Source organism: Ascaphus truei, chromosome 1 (assembly GCF_040206685.1).
Source record: "Ascaphus truei isolate aAscTru1 chromosome 1, aAscTru1.hap1, whole genome shotgun sequence".
Lineage (NCBI taxonomy): Eukaryota > Metazoa > Chordata > Amphibia > Anura > Ascaphidae > Ascaphus > Ascaphus truei.
The window spans coordinates 117,445,466-117,463,942 of NC_134483.1; the positions used below are offsets into that span (position 1 = coordinate 117,445,466).

Here is an 18,477-nt window from a genome sequence, read left to right on the forward strand (position 1 = left end):
CCTCTCAGTTCTGAAGCATAGGCGAGGAAATTAGGTCTTCCTTCACTCACAATGTTTTTTTATTGTAAAAGAGCATGCAAAGGTTTCTAACCAAGAAACGCATGTAAAAGGTGTCTAACCTTTACATCTACTTTAACAATGAAGTGTGAGTTTATTTTCTAATCCTTTGTGTACCCAATTAATCAATCCCTTATTCTGCAATCAGAAGTGGTTTTGCACTTTTATCTTCTAAATATACATGCACCCTCCCACCCCCAAATATACACACACCCTTGCCATACACGTGCATCATCATATACACACACATCCCAGATGCATGCATCATGTACACGCAGAGCCATGGGCCAGGCCGGCCCGCATTTACAGCAAAGCAGCGGTCCGCGTTCCTGCAAATAGGACCGGCCCGGGGGGCATTTTCCCCATTGCCCAGCCCGCTTTGGGGATTACTCAGAGACAATAGTGCAGATTGGGCACCATCTCTGTGAAATTCCCATTCAAGTGTGTGCGCTGTCATGACCCAATTGCCACTATTGCACTTTAATGAATAACCCCCTTAGTTTTAAACCTCAAAAGTACTCTGGAACAAAATTAAACAATGGTAGTGCAATGTGGAGCATTTAAATCTAGGGGATTGTCACCTTCTTTACAAAAATCAGCAAGAAGTGTGTTGAAATATATATTTTTAAGATTGTTTCTCAATATGATCTGCAGACATGGCAAGGGTGGGATTTCCTCTGGCTACTCCCTTTTGTGTGGTGCCACGTAGGGAAGATAATGACATTGTTTAGTTGATTCGGGTTTTTTTTGCAAACCAACAGGGATTCCTCAATTTCAAAAGCATATTATATTTGTGCTTAACGTTTGTTTGGATTCTTCCCAATCTATACAATATTTTGTTGGTCTACCAATTGTCTGTGAGTAAACCATGTATGCGAGATAGATATCAATATCTATCTCATCAGCCCTCTTCCATCCACTGCTGGACCGAGGCTTCAATGTTTTCCAGGTACAGTGGTTGCAAACACACAAACACTATCTGCTGCACTGATACTCAACCCCTGGATAAGACAGCATACTAGAAAAAAATAAAAATAACCTAAGAAATACCTTTCCTTACCACTAACTTTATAATCATCCATATTTATTTGTAAACTAGCTGATATACCCGGCGTTGCCCGGGATTAAAAATAAAAGTGTGTGAGAATGTGTGTCTGTATGAGTAAGTGTGAGTCTGTATGAGTAAGTGTGTGTGTCTGTATGAGGGAGAGTGTGTGCCTATATGAAAGTGTGTGCGAGAAAGTATGTGTGTGTGTGTCTGCATGAGGGAGAGTGTGTGTGCCTTTATCAAAGCATAGTAACCCCAAAGTCTGTTGGGATGTCTCCCTCCCCCTCCCCCAAAGTCTGCCTGCTATAGATCCTGTGTTTGGAAGTGCCCGGTTGGGTTTTGCCCCTGCTATGGTTTCACTCTGCGGTTGGAGCTTGGCCACGTTTGGCTGATTCTTCTGACTTACAGAACCGGTTTTGGGAGTTGTGGGGACCTGGCACAGGTGTGGGGAATCTGATCTGTAACTTACAGTCTCATAGTGTTACTCTGAGCATGCAAATACCAACCTGTGCTACAGCAAGTCAAGGTTAACACCTCACTGCTCTGCCTGTTGCTGCTCTGCCTGTTGTTGCTCTGCCTGTTGTTCAGACACACTACTATTCTGCCTGCAGTGTCATCTCAGGCGTGCCCAGCTGAAGGAAGAGGCACAGGGGTTCTGTGCATCCCAGTGCCCCCTGTCTGTGTGCTGGCTTACAGTGACAGCCTGCAACAGTCATCCAGGGTGAGATGGGGAGGAGGGGGGCACCCTAGCCACAGCCTCTTCTGTGCAGTTTTTTTTTTTTAATTATAATGTTTTATTAATAACAGAGGATAACTAACAAACAAAACAAATATTCTATTCTGCTCACCCATTACATAAGTAGGATATAAATCAAGGTGCAATAGAGGAAAATTACATATGCATAGTTTAACAAATTGGTCCCAAAGGGATCAAGAAAAAGACCCTCCAATTGCATGCACTCTATGATAGTGTATGGTTGATAAAGGTAAGTAATAGGAGTAAATAATATGGCTCTTACCGGATAAGTAGTGTCTTGATAAAATCAAAAATAATAAAACTTTATTACATCAAAATTCATATATGTGACAATGTGAGAAAAGAATATAAAACATTTGTTTTAAAATCCCGTAGAGGAGCAGCAGTATGGGGTTTCTTAATACCGAAAATTAGTAGGCAATTAAAGTTTATATATTTTTAACCTAATAGGTTAGATTAAGTATCTAACTTAACATATGATTAAGTATTTAACTTAACATTTGAGCTTTATTGCTATCTGGTATAAAGAATATACAATTGAGTCACTTTGATCTTGGCACCAATACAGTGCCAATATTATCCTGAACTGCAACTAAGGATATTCCCAGATTCCAATAGGATATAACAGTTGTCTGCTGATGTCGCAGTAGTATTGGGATATAACCTATTAGGTTAAAAATATATAAACTTTAATTGCCTACTAATTTTCGGTATTAAGAAACCCCATACTGCTGCTCCTCTACGGGATTTTAAAACAAATGTTTTATATTCTTTTCTCACATTGTCACATATATGAATTTTGATGTAATAAAGTTTTATTATTTTTGATTTTATCAAGACCCTACTTATCCGGTAAGAGCCATATTTACTCCTATTACTTACCTTTATCAACCATACACTATCATAGAGTGCATGCAATTGGAGGGTCTTTTTCTTGATCCCTTTGGGACCAATTTGTTAAACTATGCATTAATAACAGAGGAGTCAGTTTATGCAGATGCCATGTCCAGCACCGAGGAGCAAGGCGAGAGCTCCCCCGGAGAGAGGTAAGACCCTTGGGAGGGAGCAAGGCACCTTTGTATAGGGGGACCCTGACCTACATCTGTGTAAACTGTTATATTTTAATATTACTGCAGGGTGGAGCGTAGCAGCTGTTATAGATCCTCACACCGCTGTTTAACAGGGAGACGACCTGCTGGGGTCTGCGCAGAGAGCTTACACATATTTACCAAATCCATTGGCTGCAAAACTGAAGGTCCCCCCCCAAAAAACAGCACCTGATTTGTAGGGGAAACACCCCAGTGCTTCATTGTTTCCCTTTTCTTGGATAAATCAGGTGTTGTTTTTTTGGCCTCAGTTTTCCAGCAGGCAACATACTCGTCCCCTGATGGATTCTAAACAGAGGCAAATTAGTGACTGAGAAACACCCACCAGTAACCTCCTCATGCCTGTGTGTGTACAGTTTGAATGTGTGCATGCCTGTGTGTGTACAGTTTGAATGTGTGCATGCCTATGTGTGTACAGTTTGAATGTGTGCATGCCTGTGTGTGTACAGTTTGAATGTGTGCATGCCTGTGTGTGTACAGTTTGAATGTGTGCATGTCTGTGTGTGTACAGTTTGAATGTGTGCATGCCTGTGTGTGTATGGTCAGGTCAGCAGCGGGATCACACTTCCCCCTCCCTGGGATAGCTACTCACAGCAGGGGGGTCTGGTCCAGACCAGACGGTAGCGAGGTGGAATTGGATCCTGTAGTGTCTGGGGGAGAGAGGGGATCCAGTGCAGTGGTATCACGAACAGGGGAAGCGGCAGATGGAGGCGTTGCTGTGGCAGTTGGATATGTGAGGTCATAGAACCACGCAGGTCAATAAGAGGAAAGGGGAGGTGGGGCCGGGCCACGGACCAATCTGATTGTCCAGAGGTTGAGTGACAGATCAACGGACCAATCAGATTGCCCATAAGCACAGCAAACAAACAACGTTTTCAGCAAACAAACAACGTTTTAATTTTTATAGATATAAAGTACTACAGTAGATAAGAAAAATATTATTGTTAGATGTGATAGTTGGTAAAGGGCTGCTCTGCCATCTGCTGGACATCTACAGCAATATTCAAAGTAATAGCCAATTCAATAATTAAACTAATCCTAAAAAAACAAAGTAAAAAAAAAACCTGACCATTGAATGCTTCCAAAGCAAAATCTAGCACAGCAACCAGACACACTGATGTATGCATTTCAATGGTTCGGTTACCATACAGAATTGTTGTTCATACAGCAATATGGAAGCACCATTCTCCTTCACCTTCTCATAGTACTGGCTGTTCTTCTCGGCCATCCCCATGAGCAGCTGTCGGAAGTCCTGCCTCTTGTTATTCTGCCACCTCTCCATGTCTGCCTTCAAGTCAGCATTGAAGCACTCCACCTTGTCCTGGCATTTCTCTACCTCTGTTGGGACCTGCGAGGCAAGATTAGTGCAGTCAAACAGATAAACAAAAGCAGCTATGTAGATGCAGGTACACTGGTCAAATCTTAATGCCGGTACAGTATAGATATACAGAACACCCCTACTTCTTTCTATTTACAAACTCACTCATTTTTTTTCCATTTTATTTACACATACAGTTTAACATTCTTTGTTTAGCTAAAGGTGGTTAAAAAATTTTTTATTAAGAAAGGTTTTGCCATATGTTTTAGAGCCTAAATATTGTATTCATTTTCCAAAAATATGGCTCAGAAAGCTTTGCCCGATTGTGTAATAAACTGAACTCTTGTTTTTGTGACGTTCGCCACATTACCACACATTTACAAACTAAAATTCTTTGTGTCTTGCCTAATTGGATCCAGGAAAAGTGAAAAAAAATAATAAAAAATAATAATGGGGGACATAAAAAAAAAAATGCATTGAACAGAGGTAATTAAATACTAAGGGACATATTTACTAAGTGTTGCTATTGCACAACACACCTTCCAGAGCAAGAAGACCCTGTGTGGCCCATTAACTTAAATGATGCTGGAAGGTGTTGTATGGAACAGCACTGTTTGTTAAGGCCCATATTTACTAATCAGTGTTAATCCATAAACCACTACATGGTCCATTAGCCAACTCAAAAGCTGAACACGATCTGTCCGGCAGGCAGGCGAAGACTTCGACCTCTCCCGTGCGAGTCACCAGCGATGTCCCGATCACTACATTGCTCTGAGGAGGGGGTCCACATGATCGCAATGTGTCAGAGGGGTACACTGCACAAAGATTAGGTATTCTGCCTTATTGCTGCCCCATTAGAGGAACTGAAGGATATTTTTGGGAATAAGCGGTACGCTTCTTGACCCAGATAGTATGTTCCTTGGCATTTACCAAGGCACAATGATTTTAAAGCCTAGTTTAGAAACATTAGCCCTTTGAATAAACACTGTGCACTGTCAAACAGAGACGTTTTTCCATTTATAGACACACGTTTCCTCTTTTTTTTTTTAATTTATTTTTAGTAAATCCGTCCCACACAGGACTTGATTGAATTGTAAATCGGTTTAATCTTGGAAATGTTTGCATACATTACAACCCTGTCATTTACTGTGGCTCATATTGCCCGTACATCTTGTATATACAAATTATATTTTCTCCATATAGTTACATAGATGAGGTTGAAAAAAGACATGCGTCCATCAAGTTCAACCTATGCTAAATGTAGACAACAGATACTTTATCCTATATCTATACTTACTTATTGATCCAGAGGAAGGCAAACAAAAAATCCCAGTGACATATCATCCAATGATATCTCATAAGGGAAAAATAAATTCCTTCCTGACTCCAATAATCGGCAATCAGATTACTCCCTGGATCAACATCCTTCCCATGTATACTTATTTGGTATATCCCTGTATACCTTTCCTTCTAAAAAGATGTCCAACTTCTTTTGAACAAATCTATTGTATCTGGCATCACAGTCTCTATTGGTAATAAATTCCACATTTTAACTGCCCTTACTGTCAAGAATTGTTGAAATAATATTGCTGAAATGAACATACTGTTGAAATGGACTGGGGGTGTCTCTGGAGAAGGATTGATGGCGATGTTCTGCTTCCATTTTGTCTGTTATGTCTTTAGGCTGCGTTTATAGTACTGGCTACAGCAACGCTACCCGTGACGTCACACGTCGCTGTAGTAAAAACGTGCACACTGGTGTGCCTTGTTGGCGGCAAGGGGCTCTGTGATTGGCTGCTGCGGCTGTCTCTGTAAATCTCAAATTCTTTCGACTACAGCTATTTTGGCAACTGTGACGTCACACGTCGCCATCGCGCCCACTATGGCCGGTCGCTACTGACTAGATTGAGTTGCTTTGCGGCTGCAAGCCGTCGCTGAAGCCAGTACTATAAACACAGCCTAAGTGTCCATTTTGTGTGTAAGAATGTGTGTGTGGTGTGAGCGAGATTTACTCACAGTAGAATTACAACTGTGCCAGTAGTAACGCCCACATTCCTGGTATCAAGAAGTACTTGATTCCTATAGAGAGCTGTTTTAATCCAGTTTTAACCAGGTTTTAATGATCTGTAAGATAATTGGTAGACTAGGACAGAAAAGAATCCTGATCATGTGGAACAAAAAGAAACACCCTAATTAAAACATAATTTTTATTAAGTAACTTTAAAATAAACTGTTCGGGAACCACATAGACAGAACACAAACTGTACTAAAAACAATTAAAAGAACCGAAGAGGTATGGGGCTGAAGTGCTAGTATTACAGTGTTATATATATCTGTTTACTAGACTTAGTGTATCACACAAATGGTCTGGGTATAACTACTAGACTAGAGTGTATCCTGAATAGACAAAGTATAGACTAGATACATTTCTGTATATACACCTTTAGGCTAAATAGTGGATGGAGGTAAGCACTCAACTTGTTGCCTAAATGTATAGTCTCACTACGGCAAACCAAGGGGTGCTAATGAATCCTAAACGAACCTAACCCAGCTGGGTAAGGTTCCTAGGATTGCCAATTATAAGTCCAAATTAAAATGTATAAATCCCCACCATTAGGCTGTAAGTGTACTGTCTACAGCTCAAAAGCTACGGGAGCTGCCCAGGTTAGTATAACTCTGACAGCCCCACACACGCTGATATTAGCCAAAGGAACAGATTATAACCAACAGGATTAGTGTACCCTGAAAGTCTGAGTACTGTTGCTGCCCATGGACGCAGTCTACGAAGCACTCAGACTGGAGCATGGTGACGTCAGACGTACCCTACGTACGTTTCACCGTAACTGGCTTCGTCGGGGGTGGGTTCCAAGAGCTCCTTTAACGTTTTTATGCGCAAGCGTTGCCATAGTTACAAAACGCTTGCGCTCTGGTTATGATTCCTCTCCAATCATAGCGCTTCTAATGGTGACGCTCCCCCATGAGGGAGGGGGGAGAAAGAGAGGGTCGGAGGGAAGAACCTCCTATATGTAACTAGGACAGCCTCTCTGCGCTGGATAGTTAAACTCAAGGTGAGTGTAGTGCTGACATAAGGATTCCTAATAAATTGATCAAACCGAGTTGTGTGGATTTATTTAACCGCTGCTGATGTTTATTTCCCCTTAGGAACAGCATTATACATGAGCCATGTACAAAGGGGAGTAAGTTATATAGGTATGTTTAGCCCACTACAGTAAAATAAATCCCAGGAATAGGATTCATATTTACTCCTGAGTTAAGTTGATGGGGTGTTCAGAGAAGGAGGTGTTAATCAGATCATTCTCAATCCTGCACTATATCTGTCTATATGCTGTGTGTAGCTTAGATAGGGAGACATACAAAAGGAGTAGCAATGGGGTCATAGAAATGGAGTATTTAAAAACACTTCATTTAACCCATCAGGGGTTAAGGTGGATAATGTAAATATCCATCTAGACTCCTTTTGGAGTAATTTTTTGTCCCAATCCCAACCTCTAATGGTGGGTAGGACCCTATAAATTCCCTGAAATGTCAGTGAGTTGGTATTCCCCTGGTGATGTTCCCTGACGTGTCTAGAGACTGCAGTTTCCAAACATTTTTTGATACACTGGCGACACACTTTATTCGAGCTCGGCTAGTCCCACGAATTCGGGTATACCCGGGTATATTGAGGTTTGTGACTGTTTTCTGCCCGAGTGCATTGAGTTATTTTCCATGCAGGGATTGAAGCATTTTATTCCCGCTGGCTGCAATACTGCACAGTATATATATATATACTGCATTACAATTCATGAATTTATGCCATCTGGTAGACACGCGAAGCATTGCAGCCTATTAAATCCTAATCATTATCATTTAACAGATCAGCCGCCCGTCAGCCAGGCATGAACCCAGGCTGGGAAGGCAAACGCAACGGGGCTTGTCAGAGGTGAGGAGCGGCGCATTCCAGGTATCTGCCAGGTACATACTGGGTATTTGCTCGAATAAAGTGTGTCGGTGCAGTAGAGCCTACATGCTCCAGTATGCGGCGGCGAAATTCCCTGCCAGTTTTGCCCACATACTGGATGCCACAGCAGCAGGTGATCAGATAAATTAGTTTAGTTGTTTTACAGTTGAAAAAACCTTTTATGTGATATTCTTTACCATTATTCGAAAAGGTTTTGCTGGTTTTGATAAATTGACAGGCCTTGCAGGACCCGCATTTGTGGGTTCCTTGTGGTTTGGGTGGAAGCCATGTTGTTTGAAATTCATTTTTAGGTTTGGTGAAGTGGCAGTGGACCAGGACATCTTTGAGATTCCTGAATCGTCTGCTCACCATGGATGGCTCGTTATTTAACGCTTCTTGTACATCTGGGTCCTGGAGTAATATATGCCAGTGTTTGTTGTATATATCCTTTATTTTATTCCATTGTGCACTGTATGTGCCTATGAACCGTACGAGTTTTTTATCATCAATCTTGTTTTTGCACTGTAAGAGTGATTCTCTTGGAGTCATGAGTGCTCTATGATAGGCCTTCTTGATCGTTTTGCGGCTATAGCCCCGTTGGTTGGTTTAGAATAAGGGAATAGTTATTATATTCTGCCTAGTAACCTATGTATATAAAGCCTGCTTGGGCCCTCACCTGGCAGAGAGTCTTATTGACTTTTGAATGTGTATGATCATACAATATGCTGTAGGCAATAAACTACTCATTATCTAAGAACCTGAGTTTGATCTTGTATATTTGGGTGTGCAAACGATGACAGAATCTTTTCCTTTGTTGCTGGTGAAATCTCTTTTCCTCCAAACTTAAGGGATGACCCCGAGTCCTCTGTACAGTCTATGGGATAGTTATTTTGAAACCTCCTTGTATTGTCCCTGAATATATTTGTATATAGTTATCATATCCCCTCTAGACGTCTCTTTTCTAATGTAAATAAATCTAATTTAGATAGCCTCTCCTCATAAGTTAGATTGTCCATCCCCTTTATTAATTTGGTGGCTCTTCTTTGCACTGTCTCTCTAGTTCCATTATGTCTTTTCTAAGGAGTGGTGTCCAAAATTGTACTCCATATTCAAGGTGTGGTCTTACTAATTCTTTATAAAGGGGCATCCTTATGTTTACTTTCCTTCCATCCATTGCCTGTTTAATGCAAGATATCTTGTTTGACTTTGCAGCTACTGCATGACTTTGGGCACTCCTAAATCCTTCTCCATCAAGTAATTCACAATTTATCCCCATTTATTCTTGCATCCCAAATGCAAACCTCATCTGCCATTTACCTGCCCAAGTTTCAAGTCTCTCTAAGTCCTTCTGGAGAAAAATTACACCCTCCTCTGATTCTAGTACCTTACGCAATTTTGTATCATCAGCAAAGATGGAGACGTTGCTCTCGATGCCAACCTCAAGATCATTAATAAATAAGTTAAAAAGCAGGGGTCCCAGTACCGATTAATGTGGTACTCCACTCACAACCTTAGCCCAACCTGAAAAAGTTCAATTTATGACAACCCTCTGTTGTCTGTCCTTTAACCAGTTTTCAATCAAGGTCCATATATTTTTACTGAGTCCAATTTGCTTTATTTTGTACACCAACCTCGTGTGGTACCGTATCAAAAGCCTTTGCAAAAGTAGACCCCATCAACTGCATTACCCTGGTCTAAATTCCTACTTACCTCCTCAAAGAAACAAATAAGGTTAGTTTGGCATGATCTATCCTTCATAAATCTATTACTAATAATTTTGTTTTCCATTAGGTATTCCTGAATATAATCCCATATTAAACCTTAAAGTAGCTTTCACACTATTGAAGTCAGTCTTACAGGTCTGTAATTCCCCAGTTGTGATCTAGCTCCCTTTTTAAATATATGCACCACATCTGCTTTACGCCAATTTTGTGGTACTGAGCCTGTGGAAATGGAGTCCTTGAATATTAAATGTAATGGTTTGGCTATTACTGAACTTAACTCCTTAAGAACTCTTGGATGTATGTCAGTCATCGGGGCCAGGTGCCTTGTTTACTTTAATTTTATCAAGCCGCCCATGAACTTCTTCCTCAGTTAACCAATTGTTCATTAATATGGAGGTTGTGGCTTCCTCCTGCGGCACTACTATTGAACTTGATTCTTCCCTGGTAAACACAGAGGCAAATAATTTGTTTACTACCCCTGCTTTTCCCTTATCTCCAATAATCTGCCTGCCCATCTCACTCTGAAAGGGTCCTATATTTTCTTCTCTCATTTTTTGCTATTAAGGTACTTAAATAACTTTTTAGGGTTGATCTTACTTTCTATTGCAATCCTTTTTTCATTATCCATTTTTGCTAATTTGATTGCCCTTTTGCAATTTTTGTTTCATTCCTTATAATTCTGAAACGATGTCTCTGTCCCTTCTGACAAAGAATCTAAACGTCTGCCTCTTCTTTTCCATTTCCTCTCCTACCTGTTTATTTAGCCACATTGTTTTTGACTTATTTCTTTTGTACTTATTACCCAAGGGTATACACTGATAAGTGTGCTTTCCAAACAATGTTTTAAAGACTGACCATTTATCTCCCACATGTTTTCCTGCAAAAACATTATATTCCTTGTAGATTAGTCCTCTGCCTTTCTAAAGTTTAAGGTCTTTGTTGAATCCAAGTAATCTGTTTTTTGATATTTTAAATAAATTGAGACCATATTATGATCACTGATACCCAAATGTTCCAGGACTTGAATATTTGTTATTACTTCTACATTGTTTGATATGACCAAATCCAGTATTGCCCCTCTCCTGGCTGGTTACTAAATAATTTGGGTCATGTAATTGTCTTTAAGTACCCCCAAAAACCTGTTTCCTTTTGTTGTAACGCTAATCTCATTGCCCCAGTCTATGTCTGGATAATTAAAATCCCCCATTATGCAAACATGACCTAGTTTTGATGCCTTCTCCATTTGCAAAAGTATTTTAGCTTCCTCAATCTCACAGATATTTGGTGGTTTATAGCATATTCCCACAAACATTTTCTTTGTACTTTTACCTCCACTGCTAATTTCTATTCACAAGGTCTCCACATTTTCATCATTCCCTTCAGAAAAAGGGAATAACCCTCCCAATTAACTGTCCAGTCATGAGCTTCATCCCACCATGTTTCAGTAATGCCTATGATCATACTGCTCCCTTGCAGCTATTAATTCAAGCTCCCCCATTTTATCTGTCAGGCTTCTTGCATTAGCAATCATGCATTTAAGTTTTTTTCAGCCGGTACTATTATCTTATCTTCTCCTTCCTTCCTGCACCAACTTGGTTGCTGCTTGTCAAACTTGCACTTGCCCCCATTGCTATTGCCTCATCTATTCTATTTAGTTCATTATCTGTTTCCTTCCCCTCCCCCCTCCATCCTAGTTTAAAATCTCCTCCAACTTTTTAACATTCTCCCCCTAGCACAGAAGATTCCTCTTCATTGAGGTGCAATCCACCCCTAGAATAAAGATTGCACCTCTCAGAAAAGGAGTCCCAGTGCTCTAAAAACCCCGAACACTCCCTCCTACACCACTTTCTTAGCCAAGCATTAACCTCCCTAATCTCTGACTGTCTCCCTGCGGTAGTGCATGGCACTGTAGTATTTCAGAAAATATTACCTTGGAGGTCCTTGCCTTAAGCTTTTGGCCTAGATCCCTGAAATCATTTTTTAGGATCCTCCATCTTTCTCTAACTTTGACATTGGTGCCAACATGTACCAAGACCGCTGGGTCAATCCCAGCACCTCCCAACAATCTTCTAGTATGACCGTACCAGATTGGTGCAAATACATGTTCTTATTACCTTAAGCCTTTCCCAGCCAGAGGGCCCAGCAATTCATTAGAGAGAAATGCATTGCTGGCCCCTTTTGTGGGACTGCAGCTACAGAAGTCGCTTGAACACATATGACCCATATTTATAAAACAATGACAAGTAATAACCTCTCCAGGTGCCGGAAGATACTCTAAACTAAAGCCTATTCAAGTGAATGGGCTCCATGGTGTTTTCCAGGCACTGGAAAGCCTCATGCCATAGCACCATTTAGTAGTATGTATGGTCTACTGTATACACTGTAAAAACACTTCAAGTCCACAGTATAAGCTAAATAGGAGGGCATAATTGACATGCTACCCACAAGACTGGTCAATACTCCGTGCGTATTGACCAGCATTGCATCGCCTCTGGCCTCCAACTCCCCCACCCTGTTCATTGCCAGTTAATGTCCGATCCGGAGGTGATAATTACCGAAATTATTAACAAATACAGGCATACCCCGCTTTAAGTACACTCACTTTAAGTACACTCGCGAGTAAGTACATATCGCCCAATAGGCAAACGGCAGCTCACGCATGCGCCTGTCAGCACGTTCTGAACAGCAATACCGGCTCCCTACCTGTACCGAAGCTGTGCGCAAGCGGGGAGACTATAGAGCCTGTTACAAATGCGTTATTTACATCAGTTATGCACATATATGATGATTGCAGTACAGTACATGCATCGATAAGTGGGAAAAAGGGAGTGCTTCACTTTAAGTACATTTTCGCTTTACATACATGCTCCGGTCCCATTGCGTACGTTAATGTGGGGTGTGCCTGTACATTTTTACTCCAATGCAACAACTTTCTACCTTCGTAGGGGTGCCGAGTGCAAGGAAAGGTTCATGATCTAAAGCAGTTAGGACAGCAATGCATTACATAACACCGCAAAGTATATAGGAAAATATCGAGGAGAGCACTTAGAACAGGACAGGCATTAACCAAAAAGGCAAGCACCTGTGCATTGCCCTTTGACCCTTAAACTGTAGCTTTGAAGTTGCAAATTGTGTCTGCGTAAGAATTCTTCAACTACACCCCAAGTCAGAAAAAGTCCAGAATGATCTGCCGCACAATGACCGTCACATTAATTCAGCACCTTGCTCAGTTTATTATGCAGAGACATACACAAAGCACCGCGTTACGGGGGATCTGAGCCTCCGTCACATGCAGGCGGCTGTGCTTAATGTATCTGCGCTTAAAATGCTAGGCACCTGTTTAACGATTTCAAAAGTAAACATCGTCAAAGTCACTGTCAATACCCCTCTGCTCACATTCGCTAGCAAGCAAAACAAAAAACAAGCAAACAATGGTACCGTGTCTCACCCCAGAACGTGATGAATTCATTACAGATTAGAGAAAGCCATTGGCACCATATGTTGGAAATGGGTTATGCAATATTTATGTTCTAAAAGCAGGAAGCGAGAGGCTTCCTAAAACAAAACCCATTTTTCTTTTAATAAAAAAAGAGGGGCCATAAAGAGTAGTACAAATGTAGTGCCACTGTGCACTTGTGAATAATGATACCCCGTGCCTCCCTCCTCCTCGCCTGTACCATCACACTTTGACCATTGCCCTTTGCGTTTGTCTGTGCTGCTCACCCCTGTCCGCTCTTCTCGTTTCAGTGCTGCAGCTTCTAATTTGGCTTCATACTCTGCTTGTACTTGATCCCTTTTCTTCAGTACATTCTAGGAAACCCAAAGCAAAGAAGTCTGTGATTAGCAGATTGACACCATCACCAGCATCCTGCTCTGCGTATAAAGCAGGGGTGGCAACGCCAGTCCTCAAGGGCCACCAACAGGTCAGGTTGTAAGGATATCCTTACTTTAGCACAGGTGGCTCTGTCAGAATGAGTAGTCAGAACTAGTAGGATCCCATCAAATCGAGCTACATATATTTGTAGTAAGCAAGCCAAATAATATTCAATTACAGCATTAAATACTCTAATAGTAATAAAGAGTGTCACTCCTCTTTAGAAGGTAACGAGCTGCGACTTGTAATTATACATGCAGCCATCACTACATTCTTATGCACTTATTTACCTTTTCTTTACATTACCTGGTCATTTAACAAAAAAGGGAAACGGTCGGCCTCTATATTGCCTTTAAAGCATAATTTCTGTATATAATGATCTTATACAGCATGAAAAGTATAGGGGATCAAATCAAACAAAAATAGTAACTTCCCATTGCATGCGTGTATGTATGCACCGATTTCGGAAGAAGTTGGTGGGCATAGAAATGTCAGCCGAAAGAAAATCACGTTATGCACACCACTACATAAAATATAACTTTTAATACATTAATTAAAACTTGAACCAAAATAACTAATAATGGTCATTGATTATTTAAGTACTCATTTTAGAGACACAGGTCCAATGATATTGGCTAAACTAGCATTAAAGATGCTGATTAAAGTGTCCCAATAAAATGCACTGTATGAGGGCAATACTTGTAACTGCCAGTTACCTATATAATTCACGGAATTAAAGTAAGAGGTGTTGATAAAATACACGCTACTTGTGGATGAATCCTAGACTGGAGGCACCAGGCTAGATTAGTGCATATCAGGTGGGATAGTTTATCCACTGCAAACGGGTCAATTATAAAGCTCCATACAAGTATGGTGCATCCACAATACCTAGTCCACCTCATCAGTAACGGGAATGCTTGTAAATAGGGAGTATAATCAGATGTACAGGTTATATATAATAACTTGGCGGCAGCTCCCAGATGCCATATACTGATGCTGCGATACAGTATAGGAAGCTTGAGAGGAGTATCGCAGCATCAGTACATGCCGTCCCTTACCATTCGTTTCAATGCAGCTGCATCAAATCTTGTGTTAAATAGTTTTGACGCAATGCTGCACATCAACTGGAGCAGTAACGCCTGCTACACCTGTATATGAGACACACACATTCTGAAAACGTGGTACAAGGAGGTTTCGCTTAACATAAATAGGTTCTCCAAACTACAGATATTCTATAGTACCACCGATTTCATATATTTCTTAAATCAATCACGAGTCATACACTAACACTATAGGAGTCCTACTATTTTACCTTCATGGACTCAGAGTAGAGGATATACTCCCTCAGCACAGGCAAGAAGTCCTCTGTCATATCTTCTGTCAGCTCCTCCAGTGCGGTGCTGCAGTTGCCGATGCAGGCAGACACTCCTTCTAGCGGCTCACTCAGCTCCCCTTCTAACCCGCTCCAAGTGGAGTAGACAGGACCGTACTCTCGAAGCTCCACTAGGTATTCTAGCACAACGCAGAAAGCACATAGAATGAGTCTTTGCAGCGATCAAGGCCATGAGCTAGAATATAATGTTTATAAATGAATGGATTCTATAGAACTCTATGGACATATGTCTTTTTTTTTTAGACCTCAGCTACTATGTAACATGCCACACAGAATCTCTCTGTGCACGGCATTTCCTTTTCTTCACTCCCAAAGTACACATGGTCTTGGCTTTCCTCTGGAAGCTCTTTAGTTTCCAAATCATTTTATTTGTCTACTTTCCCTGCTTCTCCATGATGGGAAAATTAGCGGGGATCCAAAATGTATGGAGCCAGTCATACAGGAAGTGTATGTGTTTGTCAATACTCATGATCGCCTATTGGCCCGCGTGACTGGGACATTTAAACCGAGAGAGATAATGCCCCCCCCCTTCCAAGGTAAGTTCAAAAGGTGCAGTTCTGTATATTACAAACAAACTAAAAGGGACAGTTTTCTGGGTTAAATTTAGCTGATCAACCGCTTAAAAACTAATTTTAATAAAAATTGAGTATATATAAAAAAAAAAAAAAAACACGCACAACCCCATTTTTATGCTAATCTGCTGATGTTTGGAAGAGTTTAGAAGTCATTAGTGTACATGATAGGCTTTGGCAGTCAATTTGTTTTGCTTATGAATAAAAACAGCAATTTATAATTTTCTGGAAGGGTCTTGAAATAAGATTTGGAAGGTACTGTGCGACGGCGAAGTCTTGTCCTCTAGTTCTGTATTTACCCAGAAGTTTCCACTGCTGGTATTTCATAAAAAAGGGACTGATTCCATAAACTCTATTCAAGTCAATGGGAGCTTTTGGCAGATCGCTCTGCGATTGGTCGCTTCTTAATTTATATAAATCAGTCGCAAAAACTGACCTAGTGGACAAGTCATTTTAATATGGGCAGTTCTTGGATTCTCACTAGTTATTCTTTTATTTATTTCAGAGCGTTTTGTAACACACATATAAAATAAGTAAACTGTAGCTGGGTCAGCCCAAGTGACAAGATACTTCTGTTTTTGATGACCACAAAAAGCATGTCAAAGATCTTACATATAGTGTACAAGAGAATAACAGAGGACATACCCACTTCCTCCTTGATAACACGCTGTGCTATTCTGTCAATTGTGCCAAGTTTTAGTGCAAATGTGTCCAAGTATTCAGTGATGGACGCAAACTCTGTCGGACGACTTCTCAGCTTGTAACCACTTGTCACGTACCGCACAGACTCTCCCATCTTGGAAAGCAGAGTGATCACCTGCTTTTTATGGCTACTCAGATCCTATGACAGAGAAGACACTATTTTCATGAATAGGATTGTGTTGATACATAGGGATCACTTTTTTTTTTTTTTTTTTTTAAACATATTTGAGGGCTGTCTTTTCCATTTATTTTCCCATTTGCAATTTATTTCATTTCAGTGGATAAAAAATAAGTTGCATTCACCCAAAAAACAATATCCCCACAAAGTAATCCCTTTAGCTGTGTGATAGATGCTCCTATGTCATGTAACGCGGGTTAACAAAAAAGGAAAAAAGGGTAGCCACCCGTATTCAGAGCCAACATGGTAGCGTTTTGGAAAGGTTTGAAGTACATAGCTATATTTAGTATGCTTATTAAACATATAAATAGACGTGAGGCCTTTTGGATCTATGAACTGAAGACCTTGTCCCCCAATGGTCTCAATATAGATTTTGAATTGGGTTCTTTTGTAGGTAAATAGATTGGTCTGGTGATATCTGTTAGGAGAGAGTCAGTTACTGCGTCATTGACTAGTGCAACACCTGCTGAATTAAGAGTAAAGGGATTTTGTGTAGCAATCGAGTATACCCATGGGGAGAGTTTGAATATCTTCATATCAATGTTGGTTTATTTAATATGCATATGACATATCTAGGACTTGTTCCTACCATGCGAGTTTAAGCCTTGCTGTCTGTAAGTAGGGCTCCAATTTTTGTGTCCCAGATGACCTGCGGTCCTTTGTCTTGGCATAGTTCTTCTTTTTAATAAATAGTTGTTTTAATTGTCGCTAGGATTCTTAATTGTCTGTATATATTAGTGCTTTACTGCTCACCCTACAGTGTTGCGCTATGATTTTTGTTTGTTTGTGTTTATTTCTTTGCATGGTCTGTCGAGCAAGTGTGCGGATCCTTTGAGGATTAATCCTTTTACCTTAAGAAACAATATTTGATGGATTACTTTGGGTGGAGTTTGTGAGAGCCTACTGCAGGTTTCTACTTCAGCTGTATTATCTGATCAATATAAACCATATTAAAGCTTTGAGAGCGTAATATTTAGATGATGTTCTATGGGAGGTGCATCACCACTTTGCATAGAGTTATAGATGAAAGATTTCCTGGGGAGTGGCTCAGTGAGTAAAGACACTGACTGGCACTGAGAGTTTGAAGTGGGTGAGCCTGGTTCATATCCCAGTGTCGGTTCCTTGTAACCTTGAGCAAGTCACTTTATCTCCCTGTGTCTCAGGCACCAAAAAAAAATCCTAGATTGTAAGGTCCACAGGGCAGGGACCTGTGCCTGCAAAAATGTCTCTGTAAAGCGCTGTGTACAACTAGCAGCGCTATATAAGAACATGCTATTATTATTAGTGTTATTATTATTAGTGTTCTTGTCCTCCCACTTATCTCCTCTGCCCCTTCTAGGTTTCCTACAATCAAAATGTTGTAACCTTGGCTGTGAGAAAGACGCTGAAATGCTCATTAAAGGAGAGGACAGGGTGATCTGCAATTCTTTTCAGGGACTTGTCCAAAGCCCTTCTCCTGGTCTCCACAAACTCTTCAGAAAACCGGTCAACCACTCCCTTCACCACAAATTTCTCAGGAAGAGGCTACATTGAATTAAACAAAAAAAGACAAAACATATCAAATAAGAGCGTATGTGCATACAAGTTTAACAAAAATAAAGGATTCCACTGAGCTATTGCCCAGCGATTTTAGCAAGTTCTTGTCAACCATTCTTGCCAGTGTCCATTGTTACAAAATAGCAAACATCATCCTTCTTCTAATATAATTATAACATAAAATCGTAGTTCACTGTTAACATGGTTACCCTGCAAGTGTCTTTAAACTGTGCTCATGTGTAAAGTTTTAT

General features: G+C 40.6%; 1 protein-coding gene across 3 annotated transcripts in view; it reads right to left on the reverse strand.

Annotated features, from left to right (window-relative positions):
* The window catches only part of SNX30 (sorting nexin family member 30), a 116,053-nt gene that overhangs the window by 2,414 nt on the left and 95,162 nt on the right, over positions 1-18,477 (reverse strand). For all 3 annotated transcript variants that reach the window (XM_075593844.1, XM_075593853.1, XM_075593834.1), the window contains exons 4-8: positions 18,056-18,214; positions 16,456-16,651; positions 15,158-15,357; positions 13,695-13,781; positions 4,164-4,316 (exon numbers count right to left, since the gene is read on the reverse strand). In XM_075593844.1, coding sequence (XP_075449959.1) covers positions 4,164-4,316; positions 13,695-13,781; positions 15,158-15,357; positions 16,456-16,651; positions 18,056-18,214 — 795 coding nt within the window. The remainder of the gene's footprint in view (positions 1-4,163; positions 4,317-13,694; positions 13,782-15,157; positions 15,358-16,455; positions 16,652-18,055; positions 18,215-18,477) is intronic.